This window comes from Microcaecilia unicolor, chromosome 6, assembly GCF_901765095.1.
Source record: "Microcaecilia unicolor chromosome 6, aMicUni1.1, whole genome shotgun sequence".
Lineage (NCBI taxonomy): Eukaryota > Metazoa > Chordata > Amphibia > Gymnophiona > Siphonopidae > Microcaecilia > Microcaecilia unicolor.
Genome location: NC_044036.1, coordinates 51,504,672 through 51,519,977, shown reverse-complemented (window position 1 = coordinate 51,519,977; position 15,306 = coordinate 51,504,672). Strand labels below are relative to the sequence as shown.

At 44.2% G+C, this 15,306-nt stretch overlaps 1 protein-coding gene across 3 annotated transcripts in view; it reads left to right on the top strand.

Moving 5' to 3' along the window:
• The window catches only part of SLC44A5 (solute carrier family 44 member 5), a 313,926-nt gene that overhangs the window by 283,373 nt on the left and 15,247 nt on the right, over nt 1-15,306 (top strand). For all 3 annotated transcript variants that reach the window (XM_030205807.1, XM_030205808.1, XM_030205806.1), the window contains exons 17-19: nt 3,779-3,882; nt 6,986-7,059; nt 14,216-14,286. In XM_030205807.1, the coding sequence (XP_030061667.1) occupies nt 3,779-3,882; nt 6,986-7,059; nt 14,216-14,286 (249 nt within the window). The remainder of the gene's footprint in view (nt 1-3,778; nt 3,883-6,985; nt 7,060-14,215; nt 14,287-15,306) is intronic.

Sequence of the window (15,306 nt, the reverse complement as noted above, 5' to 3'; positions counted from 1 at the left end):
ACAGACAAAAACTAAATTATAGTAGCATTATACCCTAACGATTCAACCTAACCAAAGCTTGCCCACATGATTCTTATTGACGATTGTTTATACATTGGCCATGTTTCCCATTATCCTTATTGCTACCCCATATCCATTCCTCTCCATCTTCCTACGCCTACCTCCCATCGCTCATTTCCTTCTGCACCCAATTCCTCCTATGTTCAATTTACTTATCCGTTAACCCCATTAATATTGCATTTACTGCAAACTGTATATTCTTCTTACAACTTTGTAATTCTTTATATTGTTACTATGTAAGCTGCATTGAGCCTGCCATGTGTGGGGAAAAGCGCGGGGTACAAATGTAATAAATAAAAATAAATAAATTATAAAATCTATGAACATAAATATAGAAATGTTGATTAGCCAGAATGTGTTTTGTTTGCTTTTCTTTTATCAAATCAAGCTAACATATATGTATTTTGTGTTAAATTAGTGCTAAATTGAATTGCAAAAAAAAAATGCTCAAATTATTAACTTGGCAAGGCAACATATCTGTACAGGCAATGCATTTGATACTGAATAACTACTATAAATTTCCAGAACACCTAACTAAAAAGAGCAAATAAACTTAAACTGTTGTATCACTATCAAGGCCCACTATTGGAAAATGAGACAAATTGTGTGGAGCTTAGAGGATTTAATCCCGTGCATACAAAGGGAAGTGAGAAATAATGATAAATCTATCCAAATGCGTGGTGTGGAATAAAGTACTTGTCAAGTGTACGCATGCCAAAGGTTGAGAGTCTGGTTAAGCTTGATGCAACAGATCTGTTCACCTACCAGAATAAAAAGACTTATATGAGAAACATACATGCCTCAAATGCCTTTCACCACCCGGTAGTGCCGTGCGCCAGAAAATGAGTGGAGGAGTGGCCTAGCGGTTAGGGTGGTGGACTTTGGTCCTGGGGAACTGAGGAACTGAGTTCAATTCCCGGCACAGGCAGCTCCTTGTGACTCTGGGCAAGTCACTTAACCCTCCATTGCCTGCCGCATTGAGCCTGCCATGAGTGGGAAAGCGCGGGGTACAAATGTAACAAAAAAAATATATATATATATATTTTCTGGCGCGTGTAGTGGATACGCATAAAAAATGAAATTATTGCCCGGGCCATGCGATAGCCGGGCAGTAATTCCAAATTGATGCTCGTTGGTTGCGCATAGGCGCCTACGCGGCTTAGTAAAAGGGCCCCAGTCTCCACTATGTCCCCCCCCCCCCCCCCCCCAGTTCTTCCTTCTCCTTTTGTGTTTTGTGCCTGTACTCTGAACATGCGTCTACATGATGTTACCTCCTCTTGTTCTTTAGGCCCAATCTAAAACTCAGGGCTAAATATTCAGCCAGTGGTGGGTAGCGATTTGTTTTTCACCGCTGCCGGCTTTATGCCCAGTTATTTAATGCCAGGCCGTTTCCATGCACTGACACTGAATATCAAGGTATGTGCAGGTGGCCAGCACTTAACCATTTATTCAGCCTTAACTGGTTAAGTTAAACTGGTTGAAGATAGGACTGCTATTTATGTGGTCCAGTTTGGCCAGCTAACTTAGGGGGCCCTTTTACTAAGCCACAGTAGGCGCTCTACCTATGTGCAGCGTGCTCCCAAATGAGACTACTGCCTGACCAGCGCACCCCCCTTGGCGGTAATTTCAGATTTGGCGCACGCCTATAATGCGTGGATGAATTATTTATTTATTTCCTCCGTTCCGGCGGTAATCGGCACGTTGCGCACGCCGACCAGTCACCTTGCGTGTAGCATGTGAGCCTTTCCTGCTAGATCAGTGGGTGGCGTTAAGGGCTCAGGTTTCATTTTTACTGCAGGCCCTTTTCCCATCCCATTAAAAAAAAATTTTTTTAAGCTATTTTGTGTAGATGTGGTAAAAACTGGCCCGGCACATGCCCAATACATATGCCTACCCTACCGCAGGCCACTTTTTACCGTGGCTTAGTAAAAATGCCCCTTAAGTGGTTAAGAGCCAGCTCCACCCCCCAGACTGCCCACTGAATAGCTAGTTACAGCTTGGACAGTTAAGTGTCTCTGAATATCACTTTGAGTATTTTATTTTATTTATTTACAGTATATAGCCCGTACAATTTGCAGAATTCGCAGCAGGTAACAAGTGATAATGTAATTCAAATAATATAAAATCCGACCATACTTCATAAAATAACATCACAGAACTAAGAACCAAAAAAAACAAATACAACAAAATGTAATTTTCTCCCTGCAAAATATGCCAGTTTATTTAATATGCCCCAGAAAAAAAAAGTTTATCCCCCCTCAAAACCCTGCTGGAACAAAAAAAAGGTTTTCAACTCTCTTTTAAACACCTCATTGCTTTGTATTGCTCTCAGTAACTGTGGTAATGTGTTCCGGAGCCTAGGCCCTGCAGTATTAAAAATGGCAGTCTGTGTTCCGGAGCCTAGGCCCTTCAGTATTAAAAATAGCAGTCTGGGTTCCGGAGCCTAGGCCCTGCAGTATTAAAAATGGCAGTCTGTGTTACCCATCAGCTTATGCCAGTGGAAGCCTGTCAGGAGTGTGGAAACTCTTTCAGTGGATTGCAGTAAAGTGCACAGTGTGGGGGGAGTGCTGTCTAGGCACCACCAGAGACTGACCTGTGGGCCTTGGAGGTGTTCCTATGTTCTTCTGGGGGTTTCTCCCAGAGATCGGGATGGCACAGTGGGGGTGGGTGGAGTGCGCATGCATGTATGAAGTGACAGACGGACGACATCCTGCATCCAGGTGCATTATGGGGCCTAATTAAAAATCCGCTTTAGATGTTTAACCTGGGAATTAACACATGCTAACTGCGTGGGCCCATTAGTGGCCTCGTCTTCCTGCTTACGAGCCCACATAGCTGCTGCTTCTAGTCCCTCAGCAGTTGCATGTTTTCACAGTGCTCATGGGCCCATGCTGTTAACCGTTTAATGAGGTAAGGGTCAACTGGTGCCATTTTAAACCCCAGCAGTCATGGAAATCGCTCCTGCCCCTACCGCTACCTACCAGGGAAACCTCTAGTAGGTGTTACACATGGGATTGGAAAGAGGGTACTGTGCTCTTGGAGGGAGTTGATACTGTCAGGATGGTGGGAGAAATCAGGGATGGAAGTTTGTGCTCTTTTTTTTTGTTTTGTTTTTTTTTTGTTACATTTGTACCCCGCGCTTTCCCACTCATGGCAGGCTCAATGCGGCTTACATTGGGCAATGGAGGGTTAAGTGACTTGCCCAGAGTCACAAGGAGCTGCCTGTACCTGAAGTGGGAATCGACTCCTCAGGACCAAAGTCCACCACCCTAACCACTAGGCCACTCCTCCTTGAGAGGGGAGGGAGATTGATCCTGTATGGAGTGGCAATTGGGGGGGGGGGGGCTAAATGCTATTGGGAAATATCAGGGTGGGGGTTTCTTTGTGCCTGGAGCAGCAATATTAAAAGGCTGCAGCAAGACACATAAGGAAGAGCAGGACACTTTTTTCTGATATGAAACAATTTTAAATAGCTGCACTCCTCTGGATGGCCCAGAAAATGCTGATTTATTTTCAGCAGAGCCTTTTGTAAATTACCAGAGGAATTTAGCACTTCCTGACTGGACATCTCAATTCTTTCCCATGCAAAATGGGGCTTATATGTGTTTGAGACAAGTTGCCATCCGATGAAGGGTGCGTGTCTTGAAAGCTAGTCAGATTTGTGATACAGTTTTAGCAAGATAAGAGCAAACTGATTTCTGTCTCTTCTTTCCTGCAGCTTCACAGAATTCCTTCACAAGGTTCCTGCTGTGTTGCTTGAAATGTTGCTTTTGGTGTTTGGAGAAATTCATAAAGTTTATAAACAGAAATGCATACATCATGGTGGGTATAACGTGGAACCTCGACGCTTGTTAACTAGAGTAAATTTAGAACTAGATATTCACATCCATTCATTACCATTGCATCAATAATTCAGACCCAGTGACAGGTAGTGTTTCTTTTTCATGAACTCTAGCCATAACATCAAAAAAGAAAAAAAAGGTATATAATGCTGCTATCTGGATAGATGATGGCACTGAATATATGTAGATGGAGAATGCAGGTCTAAATTAAACTGCCTAGCTTTATAAAATAGTGGCTGAATATTGCCACTATCCCCCAGATTCTGTATAGGTCGTCCACAGTTAGGCACTCAATTTTGGGCATGAATCACAGATCTGCATGCAAAGTAATTGGGTACATTGGTGCTTACAATCGGTAATTGGTGTTAGCAAGTTCTTAATTGACAGTAATTAGAAGTTTTGCACGGATCTGCCCCACACCCTATTTTATAACATGCACGCCTAAATTTCCAAGCGTGCAACTCCAAAGGGGGATGGGCAGGTCGAAACATTCCCAGAATTTAGGCGCACTGTAATAGAACACCTGCATTTCCTTACCTAAGTGTCATTAGTTCAGTTCAAAATTCGTGCTAAGGTAATATTCTGGAACGGCTGTTGCTCACAGAGTGGCCTTTGCAGAATACTAGCTTAGCATAGGTCATTCAGGCACCATTTCTTGAATCTGCCGCTATGGGCTAGATTTTATATATGATGCCTAAAAAAAAATATGCCTAAGCATATCCTATAGAATATGCCTAGTGCCCATCCCTGCGAGTAAATGTGTAGTCACTGCCATTTATGACAAGTAAAACTTGATGTAAATTCCCACGCCTAACAGGTGCGGAGTGGGTGTATTCTATAACCCTGCGTGCAGATTTTGGAATGCCTCCTCCCATGTCCACAACCCCTTTTGAGATCTGTGTGGTAGAGAATTTATGCTCGCCATTTTATAGAATAAGCCTAGTGAACAGTGCACGTAAATTCTAATTATTGCCGATTAGTGCCGATAATTGCTTGTTAGGGTCCAATTATCGGCACTGATTGGCTCGTTAATTAAGTTACGGGCACAATTTGGCCGCACGGCAAGAATTGCGTGCGTAACTTTAGTTGCTATATAAAGAATTTGCTGGTATACGTATAATTAGATAGAAAGCCCTCGTTCTACCCTGGTAGTATCTTGATAGTGCCAAGGATTTTTTGTGCAACTGAAAATCCACCAATAGGGAACTTACCCCCATAGTGGTTGCCGCCAGATATGTTATTTTGTAAAGGCATTTATGTGTGTATCTGACAATGTACACCTGTGAAATGCCACCTATAAAAATTACCGCCTCCCCCGAGTAACTACATGCGATGACCAGAATGAGTAATTTTTACGCAAACTGGATATAGGCATATTCAGGATTGGGATTTTGGGTAGGGTGGGCAGGACTGCGATTTGCTGCGTACTTTGTAAAATATTTCTAAGTGCCTTTAGTAATACACATACCCCCCAAATTTTATAAATGGTGCTCAAAATTGCACACACAAATTTGGCGACACGCAATCAGTTATTGGCACTGATTGGCAATAATTTGAATGCATGACTTTACGCACACATCTTGCTTTAAAGATGCATGCGTTAAATGATTTAGTGCAGAACTGAAAAGGGGCATGGGTAAGGGTGGATCAGGGTCATTCAACCCATTTATCTATGCTGATGACGTTACATTGTATATTCCATACAAACATGATCTGGCGGAAATCACCAACAAAATCAAACTAAGCTTAAACATCATGAACTCATGGGCAAATGCATTCCAGCTAAAACTCAATACAGAAAAAACACACTGTCTCATTATCTCATCCCAATACAATACAAACAAACCCACAAACATTAACATCCCAGGATACACCCTCCCTGTCTCAGACAGCCTGAAAATTCTCAGAGTAACAATCGACCGTAACCTATCACTAGAGACCCAAGCGAAGTCCACCATAAAGAAAATGTTTTTCTCAATGAGGAAACTCAAACGGGTAAAACCATTCTTCCCAAGGGAAATATTTTGTAACCTGGTACAGTCCATGGTATTTAGCCACTCAGATTACTGTAATGGAATCTATGCGGGATGCAAGGATCAAATCATAAAAAAACTTCAGACCGCCCAAAATACAGCAGCCAGGGTTATATTTGGAAAAACACGTTTCGACAGCACCAAACCACTCCAAGAAAAATTGCACTGGCTACCAATCAAAGAACGCATCGCCTTCAAAATCTGCACGACTGTTCACAAAATTATTTACGGCGAGGAACCGGGCTACATGACAGACCTCATCGACCTGCCAAACATGGTCATATCTAAACCTCCACTACCCAAGCAGCAAAGGACTCAAATACAAATCCACCTATGCAACCAGCTTTTCCTACCTAAGCGCACAACTATGGAACACATTGCCAAAAGCAGTAAAAACTACACTCGACCACCTAAATTTTCGGAAAGCACTAAAGACAGACCTATTCAGAAGAGCATACCCCAATGACCCGACATAAAAATACCGGTCACTTGCGATACAACATAACCAAAAACTGCAACGGACATTACCTGACTCTTCTTCTCCCTTTCCCTCTCTGAGTTCCCCCAACTGTTTCCTACCATACATATACCTCATTATACCACAATATCACTTTGTATTCATTCATACTATGCATTTGTTCAAACCGTAATCGGCTAACACTGTTAACGGTTATATGTAAGCCACAATGTAACAAATAAATAAAAATAAATTCACTTAAGATGCACGAAGTTATTATAGAGCAGTGTTTTCAGATCTGGTCCTGGAGTTACCCCTTGCCAGTCAGGTTTTCAGGATATCCACAGTGAATTTACATGAAAGAGTTTTGAATATAATGGAGGCAGTGTATACAAACCAAGTTCACTGTGATTTCAGCAAGATTTGTGCTGCTGCTCTATAAAGACAATTAGGCACGTCTGTGCCTGTACAAAGTAGGCAGCACCTTCTTACCCCTTAGTTTAGGTGACCGGTTATAAATATGTGTGCCAAATGTGTCAGTTCCATGAAAATTCACCCCTATTTTGTGTGTGTATTTTTTTTTAAATCTCTAGATTGCTATGTATGGCAAAAACTTCTGCACTTCAGCGAAAGAAGCATTTTTTCTGCTCATGAGGAATGTAGTTAGGTAAGATTGAGAATGCTATTGCTTCATTTTACAAACTGACTTTTCCTGACAGAGCTATGGTATTGCCTTCATACAGCCCGCAGACTTTGCAGCTGTTGTAAACTAACTGACACTTTGTTGGAAAAATTTCTTGTCCTGGGCCCAATTGTCTTTGAAGTTAGCATTGCTGCTGGTGGACCTCCCTAAGAACTCTGCCTGGGTTGAGCTGCAAATAGCAAAAGAAGGAATGTAAGGGGCCCTTTTACAAAGGCGCGCTGAAAAATGGCCTGCGGTAGTGTAGATGCTTGTTTTGGGCGTGTGCAGAATCATTTTTCAGCGCACCTGTAAAAAAAAATGCCTTTTAAAAAAAATTATTGCCGAAAATGGACATGTGGTAAAATGAAAATTGCCACGTGTCCATTTTGGGTCTGAGACCTTACCGCCAGCCATTGACCTAGCGGTAAGGTCTCGCGTGGTAACCGGGCGGTAATGGTCAACACACGTAGAATGACGATTACTGCCTGATTACCGCCCGCATGCCAGAAAATAAAAATATTTTCCGGCACGCGTAGTGGACGCACATCAAAAATGGCAAGGGCCATGTGGTAGCTGGGTAGTCTACGTGGCTTAGTAAAAGGGGCCCCTAAGTGACCAGGAATAGCTGGGATGCACCAAAGCTTTTGCCCAAAGCGGCGCGGTCTGTGCCATCTAGTGGTCTTGACAATGACACCCACACTGAGCAGTTCCCCAACAGACAGATGTCACATGGCTTGCTAAACAGGATTTGTTTTTCTCCCTTTAAAAAAAAAAAATGTCTTGATATCCTTCAGGGTTTACATCCATTTAGCAACCTACACTCAAGGTACTTTGAAGTACAAAATATTACCAGACTTGGGACCTGTACTTATTAAATGTGTTACTCTTGAGCCAATATAGTGTAGTTTGGAGAACAAAGTTATTTTGTCTAGAGCTAGTCATTACGTTTTGTATTTGTGAAGCTGGTTTTTCATTTGGTTTCTCAGCAAGTTTTTCAGTTGAAACATTTGTGCTTTTCTTTTGCTCTGTAAGCCCCGATATAAAAGATCCTATCACTAGGCAGGGGCGTAGCCAGACAACAGATTTTAAGTGGACCTAGGCAAGAAGTGGGTGGGCACCATGTGTTCTCCCCCCCCCCCCCCTAACCACCACCAAAAGACTCTTAGCTGGTGGGAAAACACTTCTTTCCAGCTTGTCGGTCTGCAGCATCCATGCGCTGAAAACTGAGCTTGTGCAGGTGCTGGTATCGTGGAGAGTAGCGTTTTCGTTACCATCAGGGGGACGTCTTCAGCTGGTCAAGTTTGGGATCCCCACCAGCTACTGCTAAACATTTGCTACTTTTGGGTGGGCCTGAGCCCTAAGTGGGTGGGCCCTGGCCCACCCAGACCCACCTGTGGCTATGCCACTGTCACTAGGGGGTCCTTTTAGAAAGGCGCACTAGCGTTCTTAGTGCACGTTTATGATTAGCCAGCGCTAAATACTAGGGATGCCCATAGGAATGTATGGGCGTCTCTAGCATTTAGCGTACACTTATTTTTACCGCTCGCTAAAAACGCTAGCGCACTGGTATCTCGAAAACCAGCTTGAACAACAAAATGACTAGTGCAGCACAAATATACCAATTCCTCTGAAGAAGCCCTATGGTGAAATGGGAAGCCCACTGGGATTTATCAAAATAAGTGCTTGAAATAATTGGGCAAGACAAGTGAGATTGAGTGCTGAACGTTAAGTATGCTCTGTCAAAATTTTAGGAAAAAGTAAACAGAAAAAAATGATTTAATAAAATAAAGTAAGGTTTGGAGGTTTTTTGACCAATGACTTTGTGAAAGTCTGTTGAGACCACAATCTTCTATTACAGATAAAAGTCCGCAGACAGTTTCTGAAGTCTTTTCCTCCTTTTTCATAAATTTAAATGCATTATTCTATTCTGTTATAATTTTATCGATGAGATGATGGGGCTTTGGAACCTCAGAGATCAAAAGTAGATCTCTGGATTCCCACTGCAAAAGTATGTGGGGGGATCTTTGGGGGTTTCTTGGAGAGAGAGGATTTGACTAAACATTCAGTGGGGGGGGGGGGGGGGGGGGGGGGGGAGAGAAGGGGGGATGGGAGGGGAGTGTATTTGGCTGTGCGAGTGAGTATGCTCCGAATGAATGGCGATATGGAACCTTAATATACCACTGGAATGATTTACTTTCCACAGGTGAGGGAGCTAGGAGCTCAATTGAACTTTAATAAGAACTTGTACTACATGGCAGGGGCGTATCTGCGTGGGGCCATAGGGGCCTGGGCCCCCGCAGATTTCGTCCTGGACCCCCCTACCACAGACCCTCTCCACCTCCCCCGCCACCAACCCGTCGCCGATCTTTGCTGGCGGGGGACCCCAAGCCCCCGCCAGCCGAAGTCCTCTCTTCCGTGCAGGATGCAAGTTTCAACGCTTCCTGTTCTTCTGAGTCTGACATCCTGCACGTACAACGTGCAGAACGTCAGACTCAGAATTTGGAATTCAGTCTGACGTCCTGCGCGTTGTATGTGCAGGACGTCAGACTCAGAAGAACAGGAAGCGTTGCAACTTGCAGCGGCGCAGCCTGCATGGAAGAGAGGACCTCGGCTGGCGGGGGGTTGGGGTCCCCCACCAGCAAAGGTAAGTGACAGCAGCGGGGGAGGGTGTCATTGGTGGCGAGGGGGGGGTCCGGAAATGGCGGGGGGGGGGGGGGGGAGCGGTGGCGCCAGGGGGGGGGGCTAAAATGTGCCCCCTCCCTCTGGCTCTGGCCCCCTCTACCGCCCGAGTCCAGATACGCCCCTGCTACACGGATGGTGTAACATGACACTAGGCACTACATGCTTTGTTTCATGGAATGTCTGTGGCATAGGATTTACCCATTAAGCGGGCAAAAATTCTAGGATCCCTAAATAGACATAGGGCAGATGTGGTTTGCCTCCAAGAGACCAGGCTATCCTATGTGGAGCGTCAGAAATTAATCCGTCAGTGGGTAGGAGATGTTTTCTGTTCCCCATCAGAGGGGCCATAGAGTGGGTGTAGCTATTCTAGTGAGAAAGACGGTTAAATGTACAGCAAAGCAGATTTTCCAAGATGATCATGGTTATTATGTGGGAGTACATCTTAATTTACATGGTAGAGAATTGATTTTGGTGGGCTTCTATGGACCAGCGCCCTACAATCGCTCATTTTATAAACAACTGTTACAAGCCTGTCAGAAATATGTAACTATGCCACTAGTAATTGCAGGAGATTTTAATGGGGTAATGGGCACACTCTTGAACAGATCTTCAGGGGCCTCAGCTGGTATGGGAGGAATAGGGGAGCTGACTTTATTTAGTCAGGAATTGGGATAGTTTTATCAGCTATGTTTTCGTACCTTACTGTTGGAAATTGAATAAAAATGAGTGGTGTGTGTATATATATATATATATATATATATATATATATATATATATATATACATACATACACATATACAGACATTAACCATAGCCCCGGATTGTATAATGATAGATCAACCCCCCTCCCCATTTGAAGAAAGCCTTTTCCTGCTTCACTGGTAACTTCCCCAGTCCTCTCCCCGCCCCCATCTTCAGCTCATCTGGGGGTTGATTATCAAGAGGCAGAATTAATGATATTCCCTGGGCTGTTAAAGGCTATTATACATTGAGGAAGGAGTTAGCACAGGTTAGACAAAAGCTGGCTTTTCCCTTTTCCGTGGAAATAAGCATGGCAGCCCATGAACTATCAGAAGGGAAAAAAGGAAGAGATTATAATAACCTGGACAGTCTGACTTCTACATTTTACATTTATCCTTTTTTAACCTTTTGTCGAACAGGGTCTCCCCATAGTTGGTGACCTAACATATGCTACTATCCAACGTATTGCTCAGGAACCTCATACATTACCTTAATTCATTCTTCTTCACCATGTATGTACGCACATGGTGTGAATTTAGACCATGTTCTGTTCCATTTATGTTATGTTCCATGTTTGCTACCAGGCATGTATTCACCCTAACACAATATCATTTGTAAGTCTGTTACCCGGAAATGGCAACCGCCATTACGGCAAATGTAAGCGAAATTGAGCCTGCAAATAGTTGGGAAAATGTGGGATACAAATGCTACAAATAATAATAATAATCCAATAGTTTTATAGAGCTGCCCAGATGGAGACTTTCCATGTTTGCATTATGAGGATCTTCCTTGGGCATTTTTGTAACTCTGGTTCTTAAAGTGATGAAAAAAAAAATGGAACCAGCAATACTAAAATTCATTAAGAAGTACATTTAAAAAAAATTACAGGTTTGGCTAGAAGGTTGTAATGTCTGTGCAAGTGGTGGTTCTGGTGTGATTCCGGCTTCTTGTTACTGGACCAGTACTCCTGCTTTAAACAGAATTGCTTTGTGTTTCCCAGAAGATACAGCTACTTGCCTTTTATAGTTTGAAATCAATAATGTAATTTTGAAATCATTGTATTGCCTTTGTTATTCCAGTTTTAGTATTGTTAAGTCCCATTCCTGGAAACGGAGGAAATACAGTGGTGGAAATAAGTATTTGATCCCTTGCTGATTTTGTAAGTTTGCCCACTGACAAAGACATGAGCAGCCCATAATTGAAGGGTAGGTTATTGGTAACAGTGAGAGATAGCACATCACAAATTAAATCCGGAAAATCACATTGTGGAAAGTATATGAATTTATTTGCATTCTGCAGAGGGAAATAAGTATTTGATCCCCCACCAACCAGTAAGAGATCTGGCCCCTACAGACCAGGTAGATGCTCCAAATCAACTCGTTACCTGCATGACAGACAGCTGTCGGCAATGGTCACCTGTATGAAAGACACCTGTCCACAGACTCAGTGAATCAGTCAGACTCTAACCTCTACAAAATGGCCAAGAGCAAGAAGCTGTCTAAGGATGTCAGGGACAAGATCATACACCTGCACAAGGCTGGAATGGGCTACAAAACCATCAGTAAGACGCTGGGCGAGAAGGAGACAACTGTTGGTGCCATAGTAAGAAAATGGAAGAAGTACAAAATGACTGTCAATCGACAAAGATCTGGGGCTCCACGCAAAATCTCACCTTGTGGGGTATCCTTGATCATGAGGAAGGTTAGAAATCAGCCTACAACTACAAGGGGGGAACTTGTCAATGATCTCAAGGCAGCTGGGACCACTGTCACCACGAAAACCATTGGTAACACATTACAACATAACGGATTGCAATCCTGCAGTGCCCGCAAGGTCCCCCTGCTCCGGAAGGCACATGTGACGGCCCGTCTGAAGTTTGCCAGTGAACACCTGGATGATGCCGAGAGTGATTGGGAGAAGGTGCTGTGGTCAGATGAGACAAAAATTGAGCTCTTTGGCATGAACTCAACTCGCCGTGTTTGGAGGAAGAGAAATGCTGCCTATGACCCAAAGAACACCGTCCCCACTGTCAAGCATGGAGGTGGAAATGTTATGTTTTGGGGGTGTTTCTCTGCTAAGGGCACAGGACTACTTCACCGCATCAATGGGAGAATGGATGGGGCCATGTACCGTACAATTCTGAGTGACAACCTCCTTCCCTCCGCCAGGGCCTTAAAAATGGGTCGTGGCTGGGTCTTCCAGCACGACAATGACCCAAAACATACAGCCAAGGCAACAAAGGAGTGGCTCAGGAAGAAGCACATTAGGGTCATGGAGTGGCCTAGCCAGTCACCAGACCTTAATCCCATTGAAAACTTATGGAGGGAGCTGAAGCTGCGAGTTGCCAAGCGACAGCCCAGAACTCTTAATGATTTAGAGATGATCTGCAAAGAGGAGTGGACCAAAATTCCTCCTGACATGTGTGCAAACCTCATCATCAACTACAGAAGACGTCTGACCACTGTGCTTGCCAACAAGGGTTTTGCCACCAAGTATTAGGTCTTGTTTGCCAGAGGGATTAAATACTTATTTCCCTCTGCAGAATGCAAATAAATTCATATACTTTCCACAATGTGATTTTCCGGATTTAATTTGTGATGTGCTATCTCTCACTGTTACTAATAACCTACCCTTCAATTATGGGCTGCTCATGTCTTTGTCAGTGGGCAAACTTACAAAATCAGCAAGGGATCAAATACTTATTTCCACCACTGTAACCTCATTGATGAGATTAGACGGCAACCAGAACCGGGTTTTATGGTTTCAGCAGAAACCAAATTTGCAAGTGAAATTTGCTGCACAGTTTCAGCTGAAACCGAAACCTGGGCCACTACTCTCTCCCTACCCTTAGGCCCTCCTCAGGCCTGTCTTAGTAGCTCTTATGGTGCACAGCGGCGTAGCTATGTGGGGCCTGAGGGGGCCTGGGCCCCCGTAGATTCCAGCCCGGTCCCCCTCCCGGCGAACCCGCCCCCGCCTACCTTCACTTTTGCTGGCGGGGGACCCCACTCCCCGCCAGCCGATGTCCTCTCCATCCTGCTCCTGCTGTTGCATGCATTGCTGACGTCCTGCATGTTGTATGTGCGACATCAGACTCAGAGAACAGAACTCTGTTCTCTGAGTCTGACGTGCAGGACGTCATGCATGCAACAAGAGCAGGAGAGGACGTTGGCTGGTGGGGAGTGGGTTCCCCTGCCAGCAAAAGTGAAGGTAGGCGGGGGAGGATTCGCAGCAGGAGGGGGGTTGGAAAAGACGTGGGGGGGGGGGCGGCAGTGGCGGCGGGGGGGGGGGGGGGGGGGCGCCGCCGGGGGGAGGGCTAAAATGTGCCCCCTCTCCTCGGGCTTTGGACCCCCCTCCCACGGAAGTCTGGCTACGCCCCTGATGGTGCAGTGGCCTAATTGAGGCAGACAGGATTGATTTCCAGTCACACTTCTGCCCCTGTTGTTTCCACTGTCAAAATGGCTGCCTAGACCACCGGGGTGGGCCTACGCATGGTGGGAGGGTGGTGGGCGGCTTTCTGTCAGTGAGGGAGAGGGGGAAGGCAGCACTTTTGGTCAGGAGGAAGAGAGGGTTTCGGTTCCAGCTAAACATGGCTGAATCTGGATTTTGGACTGGTTTCGATGCTGAAATTGAAATTCGGTCAGCCTCTAGATGAGTTCTTGCTTTAACTCATTGTATGAAAACCCCACGATTCAGGCCTTATGCTCTCTCTTTTGCACAGGGTTGCTGTATTGGACAAAGTCACAGATTTTTTACTCTTCCTTGGGAAAATCCTTGTTGCTGGTGGTGTAGGTAAGTGTTATATATATTTAGACTTAGGGCTACATTTATGAAGCTGGGTTACGTAGTTATCACAAGTTAATTCAAGTTAAATAGTAAATAGGCTCCATTGAGAACAATGAGATTTGCATAATTTAACTTATGGTAATTGTCATAAACACAAGCTAACACGTTAACATGTGTAGTAAATAAAGCCCTTAAATTGAGCTCCCCTTCCTTCCCTCCATCACCATGTCTCTTGAGCTATTTGCCCTCTTTCACCCCATGGGCTTCTCTCTTCCTGTATAGCTTTCATCCCTCTTCCTATGTTCTTTACTCTATATCACTGGCTTCAGTAGCAGCTGCTAGTACATTAAACTAGGAAGGCAAATAAATTTTTGCCTGCAGAGAAGAGGATTGAGAAGCTGACATTTTCCTTCTTGTAGTCTTCTTTCTCCAGTTAGGTCACCAGGGTTTCTATGGGTGGTGGGAGAGGGTGCATGCGGCCTGCCTTCTGTTGCCTGAAACTGTGAGCAAATTCTGGTGTCTGAAATCGGTTTTTACATATACATGCAACCTACATGTGTAAATGCTGGTATGAGAAAGCAGCATCTAAAGTAACCCCTACAGACATCATGGACTAGATTCTATATATCACGCTTTATAGAATAAGCCTAAGCGTATTTTTTTAAGTATGCCTAAATTTCCATGTGGTTTATAGAATACACTGAGCAATCGTCCACGAGACTAAATTTAGTCACAGACACTTACGCCAAATAAAACTTGGTGTAAATGCCAATGTCAAAATTAGGAGTGGACTGGGTGTATTTTATAACAACGCGCATAGATTTTAGAAACGCCTATGACCCACCCATTCCAAGCTCATGGCCACGCCCCTTACTATGCAACTTAGAATTTACATGCATCACGTTACAGAATATGTTTAGACAGTTGCGTGCATAAACTCTAATTAAAGCTCATTAGTGTCAATAATTGGCAATTATTGGTGCTAATTGACTTGTTAACTAATTAAGTTGCACACTCAAATCCAGA